At 41.1% G+C, this 12,386-nt stretch overlaps 1 protein-coding gene across 9 annotated transcripts in view; it reads right to left on the minus strand.

Annotated features, from left to right (window-relative positions):
• The window catches only part of TNIK (TRAF2 and NCK interacting kinase), a 405,478-nt gene that overhangs the window by 312,477 nt on the left and 80,615 nt on the right, over positions 1-12,386 (minus strand). For all 9 annotated transcript variants that reach the window (XR_007135784.1, XR_007135793.1, XM_047786473.1 and 6 more), the window contains exon 2: positions 7,076-7,141. Coding sequence is in view for 7 of the 9 variants with exons in the window: in XM_047786473.1 (XP_047642429.1) it covers positions 7,076-7,141 (66 nt within the window). In the remaining 2 variants the exon portion in view is untranslated. The remainder of the gene's footprint in view (positions 1-7,075; positions 7,142-12,386) is intronic.

Here is a 12,386-nt window from a genome sequence, read left to right on the forward strand (position 1 = left end):
ACAAAAAAACAAAGAAACAAAAAAATCTAACTGAATGAAACCGACTAGCACCCTTGGGCTATACCATTAATTTATCTTAATAGATAATCTTTTACTATAAATGGTACAAAAAATATTTTAAAATGCAATCAACATAACAGACCTGGCCCAAGAGCCTGCTTTATAAGGAAATGAGAAAACAGACCTGCAGCAATGTTTTACATAAAATGCCCCTGATCTAGCAGATGATTCAGAGGCTGCAGCAATGTGGAGATGGGCACTTACCTATGGTACTGGACATAAGCCATCCTGATTTTCTGTGTTCCATGGAATAGTTTCAAGAGACATTAATGGGGGTTACTTGGACAGGGAGAGGAAAAATAAGATTCCATAGTTAAATAAGTTGGGGAAATATTGGATAAAACAAAGTAATATAAATGCTAATGTTCGAGAGGCAGGGATGGTTAGTAATGCTGTGAAAACTTCTTCAGTCACGCTACTCCTTTTTTTCACAGAGCTGATCTTGGGTTCCACTGAACATACTTTGGGAAATGTGACTAACTAGCTAACAAATGTCAGTGAGACAAAGGTCAGGCAAAGGCAAAACCAGAGAGACCTCCACTCAATCCAAAGACCCTGTCTGCCTGAGATCACAAAACAGAAGGGGTACAAGAATGAATCTGGAGCTAGAGTCAGGCCACCTGGAGGGGACTCTCATGTCCTTGGTAACACACAGCATCATGGGCATAAAGATGAAGAAAGGAAAGAACAACACAGGAGTATACTTCCCTCATCCTTGTACACAGAACTACCATCTACCTCATAAATGATAACAGCAATCATCAAACCTTAAGGGTACATAACAGTTTAAATTTAACAGAATACTTTCATAGTCCTTAATGCATTTCAATCTCACAGTAAGTCGATGGTGCATATCAGGAGAGGTATTTTATTCTCCTTTTATAGATGAGAAAAACTGAAGCTCTAAGTGGTGATATGCAAGCTCAAAGCTACGGCAAGTTAGAGGTAGAACAAAACCCAGAACGACAGACCTTCAGCTCCCAAGTGAGGTCCTTACTACCCCATTCCTCTCACAGTAAGACTACCTTAAGAGGAAATATTGTTGATTCTTCCCCTAAATTTATAAAATAGCCTTTAAAAAAAAAATCACTCTCACCTCACTGAAGTTCCAGAGTGCTAAACCTAATTCATCTCATTTCCTCTAATAATCTACCTTGTTTTTACAAATTGTTGAGAAATTGGCTTTTTTAAAACATTAAAGGCCAACTATAGTATCTAAATGGCAATTTTATCAAATGCCCGTATAAGAAGTATGAAGAATCAGATTTAATATACATAATACAATTCTGAGGCTACATAAATACCAAGAAATCAAAGGTAGAAGGTGAAACACAATGATATGTGTGTTTCTGACTTAATCTTCTATGAATGCTTCTTTCACATCAGAAATTCTTCTGTTAAACTAAGACCATGGAAAAGAACTGGTAAGCTGGACATGCGTATAGAAGAAAAGGTTGCTGAGTGCCTACTATGGGTCAGGAACTGGGTTGGAGGCTTCTCCACACATTACACTTCAGTTTTCACAATAAGCCTACCCTATATATTCCTAACAGATGAGGAAATCCAGGCTCAGAGAGTAGATTGGCCAGCTTCACATAACTAGAACGAGGCAGAACCAGACTGGGATGCCAGCTCAGTCTTGCTCCAAAGTCCTCATCATTATGAAAATGCTTTCCACTTATGAAAATGCTAAATTATACCCCAAGATGGGAAGATACCAAGGCCTATAAGCTTTTTTCAACTCCCCCCTTCCCACAGTCCATTCAGGTCCCCAATCTGCCTGGACAGCAGTAATTTCTCCATAGCCTACACTCCCACTGCCTCTGTTGGGACATCAATTTTATGACAGAGTTTTACCATTTTGTCTTATTTTTAGAGAAGTGGTTCTCAATGGAGGGTGATTGTGTACCTCAGGAGACATCTGGCAAAGTCTGGAGACATTTCTAATTGTCAGGACTTTGGGGTGTTACTGGCATCTCATGGGTAGGGTCCCAGGATGCTGCTAAACATCCTACAGTGCATAGGACAGCCCTCTGCATCAGCAAAGAGCTATCCCACCCAAAACGTCAGCAGTGCCTAGGTCGAGAAACCCTGCCTTGAAAGGATAATGCGGTTTAGTAAATGTGCTTTAGTCTGCTCCCCTATAAAATCACAAGAAGGAGTTCCCATCATGGCTCATCAGTTAATGAATCTGACTAGCATCCATGAGGACTCAGGTTAGATCCCTGGCCTTGCTCAGTGGGTTAAAGATCCGGCGTTGCCGCGCGCTGTGGTATAGGTAGCAGATGTGGCTCGGCTCCTGTTGCTGTGGCTGTGGCATAGGCCAGCAGCTACAGCTCCAATTTGACCCCTAGCCTGGAAACCTCTATACAGCCCTAAAAAGCAAAAAAAAATAAAATAAAAAATAAAAATAAAATCACAAGGAGTGGGAGTCCCCTGGTGGCTTAGCCAGTTAAGAATCTGGCACTGTCACTGCTGTGGCTCAGGTCACTGCTGTGGCTTAGGTCCTATCCATGGCCTGGGAACTTCCACATGTTATGGGCACAGCCAAAAAAATAAAATAAAATCATGAAGAGTAACTAAGACAACATATATGAAAAGCCTCACCACAGACTTAGCACTCAAGAGTCCTCATTAGTTAAGCTGACTGCACATGTCTTAGAGTAGGAACCACCTCAGTTGGCCCCATATTCTTCCTACACAAAGCACAGGGCTTTCTTCATTGGCACTAAACAAATGTGAAATAATGTACTCTTTATATTGGAATTCTTGCTTAAAAAAACAAATGACACTATTATCTAAGAAACAACATTCTCACATACTCATTCCTTACCAAGCAAGAAGTGAATAGCATAATTCATGATTCATTACAATAGACAATGAAAAGCTACATTGCATCCTGAGTATGTCACAGAATCACCTCCATATCAAGACTGTTAATAAGCTTACTACGAAAATGCCACATCTTACTTCACCAGAAGATTTATTAAGAGATCCCAATATACAGGAGTTCCCGTTATGGCACAGTGGTTAACGAATCCGACTAGGAACCATGAGGCTGCGGGTTCGGTCCCTGCCCTTGCTCAGTGGGTTAACGATCCGGCGTTGCCGTGACCTGTGGTGTAGGTTGCAGACGTGGCTCGGATCCCGAGTTGCTGTGGCTCTGGCATAGGCCGGTGGCTACAGTTCCGATTGACCCCTAGCCTGGGAACCTCCATATGCCATGGGAGCGGCCCCAAAGAAATAGCAAAAAAAGAAAAAAAAAAAAAACCCAAAACAAAAACAACAACAACAACAAAAAAATATGTAATTAGAAGATAATCACGTCTAAACTTCCAAGGACAGACCAAATTAGACTTTGGAGTAAGACTAGAAGCAACTTTGAAAAGCTAAACATTACTAAATGACCTTTATATAAAACATTTCCACATCTAGACGTATATGGCTTATATGAAGATATACATCAAGAAATGTTTTCTTAAGAAGTCCTGTTGTGGCTCAGAGGTAACGAATCCGAATGGTAGCCACAAGGACGCAGGTTGGATCCCTGGCCTCACTCAGTAGGTTAAAGATTCGGCATTGTAGTGAGCTACAGTGTACATCACAGACGTGGCTCAGGCTCAGATCTCACGTTGCTGTGGCTGTGGTGTCGGCTGGTGGATGCAGCTCCGATTGGATCCCTAGCCTGGGAACCTCCATATGCCACAGGTGTGGCCCTGAAAAGACAAAAAAAAAAAAAAAGAAAGAAAAAAAAAGAAAGAAAGAAAAAAAGAGAAAGAAATGTTCTCAATATCTACATATAATTTTGTTTATTGAATTAAATATGCTTCTTAAAAACTGCTTGTAAATAAAATTGTATTATGATTCTCTTAGGACAGCTTATTAGAAGAAACATATTATGAGGGACTAGGAGTTTTGGGTTAGTAGATGCATACTATTACATTCAGAATGGATAAACAGTAAGGTCCTATTTATAGCACAGTGAACTATATCCAGTTTCCTGGTATATATCATGATGGAAAATAATATTTAAAAAAGAATGTGGGAGTTCCCATCGTGGTGCAGAGGTTAACGAATCCGACTAGGAACCATGAGGTTGTGGGTTGGATCCCTGCCCTTGCTCAGTGGGTTAATGATCCGGCATTGCCATGAGCTGTGGTGTAGGTCGCAGACACGGCTCCAGATCCCGAGTTGCTGTGGCTCCGGCGTAGGCCAGTGGCTACAGCTCCAATTAGACCCCTAGCCTGGGAACTTCCATATGCCGTGGGAGCAGCCCAAGAAATGGCAAAAAAAAAGACAAAAATAAAATAAAATAAAATAAAAAAGAATGCGTGTTTATATATGTGTGTGTCATATACATATGCATATATGTCATATATATGACAGTCACTTTGCCGTACAGCAGAAACTGGCACAACACTGTAAATCAACTATAATTTAAAAAAAGGAAACTTATGAGAATCTTTCCAGAAAAGAAAGGCTTCATCCACATAATTGTTCATAAAATTATATCTCATTTTATGAAATCCAGGAACAACAAAGTTGGAGTTACAAAAAATTAAAATCAAAGGTTTAATATTTAACATAAAGAAAACATTTATAATAGAATTTTTAGTACACAAATCTGTTCCTAGGGCCATAAAATTTATATTTATGTCTACAGTATTTAGAAATATATCTATTCCACTAAAGTTAAGTATAACCTATAACGTAGACAATCACTTCCTAACTCATTTCTCTTTAGGTTCACATATATTTGAGTTCAGTTTCTTTGTTTGTTTGTTTGTTTTAATCCTTCAGAGCTCAGAGGAATGGCAGGACTGGATTAGTGACTTAGGAAACCCAGGTTCCCTGTCCTTGAGGAGGTGCCATCTAATATATGTAGGTTGCCTAGAAACCAAACCCTTAGCTGGGTATGGTGGCTTAATTCTTTAGATAAATCTTTCCAGGTCCCCACAGCATTTCTCACAGCATTCTCACTTAACTAATACACAGAAAAGCTGTGGTGCCACAAAACAATACACAGGGCTGGTAGAAAGAGACCAGGTCTCCTGTCCCAAAGTCCAGTGTGATCACCATAGCCATCCTTGCAGTCTCCCCTCAACTTGAGAGGTGCCAAAATTCTGTATCAACCACTAAGAGAAGAGCACTCTTTACAATAATGCTAACACCATAGTCAGTAAACTCCTTTCCTCGCTAAAGCTCCTAAACCTGTTCTTTTTTTTTTCATTCCTTTTCTTTCTTTTTTTTTTCAGATGACAAGAAAATAGGGCTAATTCTGCATTTTCCAAATGTCCTCATCATTCATTGAGGATCCTTATCTCTTTGTTATCCTGTCTTGCAGGAATGTATATATAGTCCACCTCTTAGATTAAAGAACAAAGCTGTGAAGTGTCTCCCAAATGTGTATTCTGCAAGCGGGAGGCATAGGATGGGGGCAGGGCACTAGAAAACCAACACGATGCAGAGTTGCTCCTCCATATTGACAGTAAATCAGAAGTAATTCTCTACCTAAATCAGGGCTTAATTCACTAGCTCACGTTAATTCACAAGTTCAATCCAATCTCTCAAAATGCAATAATACAATCTTCCAACCTAATTATCTTCACAGAAAGTATTTAAAAGCATTTGCTGAGACACCTTTCTTTCTTGTGTCAGACAGGATCTATGTCAAGTGAAAAGCTTGGAAAGACTACAATATCGCTAATTGCAAGGGGTTGACATTTTAGGAAATAATCATTTCTTGTAAGAGAAAAATTTTCCCCTGGAGTGGACACAAAAGTGTACCTCCTGGTAAATAAAAGTTTAAATAGTTATTATATATATATATAAAATATTTTAAATTTATTATATAATATATACACACATATACTTTTTACATTCTGTAGAATTGGAAATATTATAATCTGGATGACTTCCATAATAATTTTAATCAACTAAGATAAGTTTAGGATTCAGAGAAACAGTTCATTAAAAATAGAACAAGAGAGATAATCTGTAGTGGAAACACCATCCCATATCACCACCACTCAGCAAAGTGGTGGATATTTCCCTAGAAATAATCATGAGGAAACAGTTGCTTTGTTTTGAAGCATTTATTTCAATAGCTTGTTCACTAAAACCCCCTGAGCTTTAGTCCAAAAACAGTTAATTTCCACTTTCTTTTGGTAATCAGGAGAACCAACCCATTTTTCCAAATAGTCGTTTTCTAAAATCATTCACTGGAGAAAAACACCTTTTAAAAACATGTTTGGAGTGAATTTGTAAGCCAAAATTAGTAAAAGAACTTTTCATTCCTCAGCTCAATCTCAACTCAGGTCTGACTTTTATTTTCTGTCTTGAGAAAGCCATTGCTGCACTAGGTCTTTCTTGGTGAGGTGGCCAGTTTTCTCCTAATGCTGTTTACTAAACGCATTTAACTCATGCCCTAGGCCAGTAACAAATCTTCTTTTACAGTGGCAATACTTTAACAGCTTAAATTTCTAAAGTAAATAGCATCCTTTTCACCTTTTAAAACCAATCCTGGCAGCGATGAAAATAAAGAAACTAAACACTTAAAGAGCTTCAAATACTTGGAGTTCCCATTGTGGCGCAGTGGAAAGAAATCTGACTAGGTAGGACGCAAGAGGTTTCGGGTTCGATCCCTGGCCTCGCTCACTGGGTTAAGGGTCTGGCATTGTTGTGGCTGTGGTGTAGGCCGGCATCTGTACCTCCAATTTGACCCCTAGCCTGGGAACCTCCATATGCTAAAGAGCTTCAAACGTGCAACGTCAGAATTCATGTGTTGGATATAAGCTCTGTAATGTATGATGAAGCGAAATGCCCACACCCCAGAATCTGGTTTAAGCAATGGGACTACAGATACATTTTAAAAGATGGAGAGTCAATTAATAAGTATATTATTTCATTTTAAATCTGTTATGAAACATATACAAGTAAGTACAGACGGCACTGCTATTCAGCCTGCTATGAACTGAAACCACACATAAACCATGTTCAAATTCAATGAACTTACCTTATACACTTGTCCATATGTTCCATTGCCAACAAGTTCCACCAATTCAAAGATCCCTGCAGGATCCTGAAAGAAAATAAATAAACAATAAAAATTCGAAATAATATTCCAGGCATTGTCTTAATCAAAAGCAAATACACATTTGAAATAAGACAATAAGTAACAACTTTAGCTTTGGGGGGTACTCATATGTTAATATTAAAGAGTATTAAAATTTAATTCAGCTGTAGCTATGAAATTAGTCAAAATCCATTTGTTTCTATTTTACATTTCTATGAGATATGTTTAAATCAGACAAAAGGAGACAAGTCTTCCACTGAAACAACACATTTCTCACTCTCAAGTGGAAATACACTTAGAGGCACATCAGGATAAAATGAAAGACTCATCCAGAGGGGATTCTAATTTTTAAGATCTTTCTGTTTGACTTTTCTGAGCTGCTCACTGTGTCGAACGCCAGCAGTTCAAAAAGGTGTGTTCCGTTGTTGTGGGGCAATCTTTCCTCCCGCAGTCAATAGTTTCCAAAAGAAAAGAGCATCAACTCAACTTCCTGTCACAGAAACTATTTCTTTGGATTCATCTCCCCTCTCGACAATGCTGCCTCTGCAAAATACGCTTTTGCAGATGGTCTCCAGTTCCTGCAGTGGCTGGGGAATCCCTGCAGAATTTAGAATGCAAACCAAACTAGAGAATTATGCAAGTTCTTAGCACCAAACAGGTGTCTGCTAACCCTCAACATCAACTAAATGCTAGAGTGCTCAATAAATATCCAATAATCGTGGCTATCATCACTGAACTACCGTCCCAGACTGTAGGGGAAAAAAAGGCTATAAAATTCAACTCAGGCAGAAAGTGACTTTGACCCCTAATTGGGGTCAGAAATTATTTCTGATTCCTAATTCCTAATTGGACAGAAATTATTTCTCGAAAGGCCTAGAGCAGGAATCACAATCACACATGTCCACATATCCCAGGCAAGTAATGGAAAGGAGCAAGGTGGGCCTGTGGCAAACTGGAAAGTCAAGTCTCCTTTTGGTAGGGGTGGTGAGAGGGATCCTAGCTGGTACCAGTAGTCAGAATGTCAACCTATGAGCACAATCTTGTCAGGGCTAAAGATTTTTTTGAAGAAAAACTGAATATTTTGTTTAATATCAGATCTCTTCATTTTAAAATGTTAGGCTTTGATTCACTTTTGTTTTTTTTAAAGGGCCACACCTGTGGCATATGGATGTTCCCAGACTAGAGGTCGAATCAGAGCCACAGCTGCCAGCGTACACCACAGCCAAAGCAACATGGGATCCAAGCAGCATCTGTGACCTACAGCACAGCTGTGGCAATGCTGGATCCTTGGCCCACTAAGCAAGGCTAGGGATCGAACCCACATCTTCATGGATACTAGTCAGATGCTTAACCTGCTAAGCCACAATGGGAGCTCCCTAACTCACTTAAAAACAAACAAGTAAGAAACCTCTGAGGGACAAATAAAAAAGACTTCAACCTCTGGCCTGAAAAACATTTCCAGCAAGTTTATGGGGCACTGCCATGTGGTATGACAGTGTCTGAGAAGCAGGAAGGGGAAAGCCTGGATTTTAGGTTCAGGCAGACCGGGGCTGAACATCAGCTCTGCCCTCCCAGCTATGGGATCCTAGCCCCCGCCCCCGGGAGAACAACTTGGTCTCAAGGCAGATGAAACAGGGATGACATCTACCAGGAGAGCTCTGGGGAAAAGGAAGCGAGGGCCTGACACCATACCCTGTACACAGCCAGCAATCTATACACATCTAATAGGAATCATTTTCAAGCTGAGGAATCCCACACCATTTAAAGGGAGAAGGGCTGCTATTCATGGCAAAGGAGACAAATGAGTTTGATGTGACAAGTTAGAGTGCTTCAACGAGGCAGTTTGATTGGCCAACGGGGACCTGCTGTACAACACCTGGAACTGTACCCAAGAGTGTGTGATAATCTATATGGGAAAGAATCTAAATATCAATGGATATGTGCATATGTATAACTGAATCACTGTGTTGTACAGCAGAAATTATCACAGCTTTGTAAATCAACTATACTTCATTAAATTTTTTTTAAAAAGACTATATACATGTATAATTGAATCATGTTGCTATAAACCTGAAACACTATAAATCAACAATACTTCAATAAAAAAACGGGCTTAAAAAATGGGCTTAAAGGAGTTCCCGTCGTGGCACAGTGGTTAACGAATCCGACTAGGAACCATGAGGTTGCGGGTTCGGTCCCTGCCCTTGCTCAGTGGGTTAACGATCCGGCGTTGCCGTGAGCTGTGGTGTAGGTTGCAGACGCGGCTCGGATCCCGAGTTGCTGTGGCTCTGGCGTAGGCCGGTGGCTACAGCTCCGACTGGACCCCTAGCCTGGGAACCTCCATATACCGCGGGAGCAGCCCAAGAAATAGCAACAACAACAACAAAAAAAGACAAAAGACAAAAAAATGGGCTTAAAAATAAAAATACAAATGCAAATAAATAAATAAAGTGACAATCTTTAGTAAATCAAGCCCAAGAAAAGATCTTTTCAATGCGCCTTCTAAAATCCCACATTGAAAAACAATTTAGGAGTTCTCGCTGTGGCTCAGTGGTTAATGAATCCGACTAGGAACCATGAGGTTGTGGATTCGATCCCCAGCCTCGCTCAGTGGGTTAAGAATCTGGCATTGCCATGAGCTGTGGTGTAGGTTGCAGACGCAGCTCGGATCCCACTTTGCTGTGTCTCTGCTGTGGGCCAGTGGCTACAGCTCCGATTGGACCCCTAGCCTGGGAACCTCCATATGCCACGGGCGCGGCCCTAAAAAGCAAAGAAAAAGGAAAAAAAAAACAATTTAAAGCAAAAATGAAAAACCAAAAGTTGAAACACTTAGTCACTCACAAAGACTGGAATTAGCATTATACATTGTTATAAAACCAAGAGGGCAAGAAAACCCACTACAGACTCGTATCCTGACTGAGAAGAAGTCCACAAGTTCCAGCTATGCCCCACCTGGCCAAGGAGGTGTGGACAACATCCTGGAGGGAACCAGGACACAGGAGGACACAGTAAGGGTCTCTGTAGACGGAGAGACCCCAGAGCTGAAAGCTACTGTCAAGGCCACCTGTGAAGCACCTCAAGATGGGAAAGAAAATTTGTGTTTGTTAAACTAGGAGGCCATTAAAGCAGCAGGTTTTATTACAAATGGGATTAGAAAGAAATGAGGAAAAGGGAAAAAAAAACCACAAATGGTGGCAGCTGCTGTTTGTTTCTAAGCTGTGCCTCCCAGTAGTTTGTTTGCTTAGTGGCGTTTCTGCAATAAATTTCAAGAAAGGTTCTACATGTGTTTGAAATATCTCAGTTGTGTTTTCAACGTTCATTTTTCCTGACTAAAATTAATTTTATATATATATATACACATATATATAATAAAGGAAATATATTTATATATATAATATATATATAAATATATATATATATATAAAGGATATATATATATAAAGGAAAAAAAGGAGTTGTAACGTGGTGACCACCAGCTGCCTTAAGGAGCCTGGGAAGCAGAGGAGGGACAGAGGAGGAAACAGGAGCAGAAACAGGGGACCTGCCTCATCACCCAGGGGTCACCCCACCACACAGACCCCTCCTCAGGGCTGGAGTTTAATGGTCAGGTCTCAAGAGGAGCTGGGCAGCTGACTTCTAGGCCCCTTCCTCTCCTCCAATAGTCCTTTAAGAGGCATATGGCCCAGACAGTTGGAGCCAAGGCTCAATGCCAAGACTTCCATTCCAACTGCGGGGAGAGAGGCTCTTTCCAGGGGACACATCCAAGGGGCTCGGAAGCAAAGGTCAGCGGGACTGCAGAGTCTGACTGGCAACCCGCCTTGGGTAGGCAACCACACTGGAAATAATCATCAAATTAGGGTGGTTCCCCGGGAGACAGACTCTGAGAATAGCTGAGATTTACACAGAGGGTTAATTGGGGTGTGCCTCGGAATCAACACCAGCAGGGAATGAGGGAAGAAAGGCTGGACTGAACAGATGGAGAAGGTCAACACAATGCAGCAGGATAGAGACTTCATCTGCTGCTAAAGGAGCTCTGGTTTGGGAATGACTCACTCTTCAAAATTACCCTCCCCTGAGGCAAGGGGGCCTCAGTACCCCACCTCCATTGACTAGTCTTTGCATGCAGGCTGTCACTTGGCCTCATCCCAGAAGCTATGATTTTGGGTGAAGTGACACTCTTCAGCTGAGGACAATTCCCAGGTGAGAACCATTGCTAGCCACCTGTACTCCAAGCAGGTAGACAACAGGTGCCTCAATAGTGGAGAGGGAATCTGGGTGACCCATCACAGCATCCACAAGCATTGCGGCTAGAAATGAGCACCCATCTAGAACAGGAAGAGAAGTTTCTAAGCATCTACCTTCCATAATATACTGACAGTAGTAAGACAAAATGGCACAACCAGCTTCATGGTGTTTCCAAAGGGGGGCTATCTGAGATCCTACAAAGCACAAGGCAGAAACTGTTTCGGGACATTTGAGCTTAGTCCCGGCTCTAAGCTTCCCTCTCCACTATCCCTCTATCCAAGCACCTAGAGAGTTGGATGTTTGTGAATGTTCCCTTACACAAATGCATGTACATGTGACTTTCTTGGGGAACAGTGACAAAGCTAGAACACTGCTAGCACTCAGCTGTGTTCTCCATTCTTGCAGGACTCTAATTTCTCCCATGGCTCACCAATGACCTCAATCTCTTTGTTTCTAATGTTCTCTTCTCAACCTGTCCTGGCTGTTCCCTTTGAGGCATTTACACTACTGAGCACTGTGATGCTTGTTGAAACCGACCTCTCCTTTGTCTTCCATCATACCACTCAGCTTCTCATAGAGATTGTTTTTTCTGCCCATATCTTAAAAGTTGGCTGAGCCCAAGCTTCCATCCCCATCTTGTTCCCTAAGAACTAGTGATTTTTCTCTCTCAAAGTCCACCATATGCACTTACTCCACACTGTTCATACAATATACCCACCTCCAATCTCTTGCTGGGATTGTTTACTTCCAATCAATTCTCTCCTCCTTTCAATCCTTCTAATGGATCTAAAGATCCTTCTAATGGATCTTTCTAAACACAACATTTCTGAAATAGACATTTCTAAACACAACACGCCATGCTTTAAAATCCCATCCAATATGGTTCGAATTCAAAGTCAAGGTCCTGTCATTTTTAGGCTCAGCCTTCAGTCCCAGCGTCATCTTCCATCGCTGTGTGTTAAAACCAACCACCTTAAACCTTAAACCTCACTTGCCTGATACATCA

The sequence above is a fragment of the Phacochoerus africanus genome, chromosome 1 (assembly GCF_016906955.1).
Source record: "Phacochoerus africanus isolate WHEZ1 chromosome 1, ROS_Pafr_v1, whole genome shotgun sequence".
Lineage (NCBI taxonomy): Eukaryota > Metazoa > Chordata > Mammalia > Artiodactyla > Suidae > Phacochoerus > Phacochoerus africanus.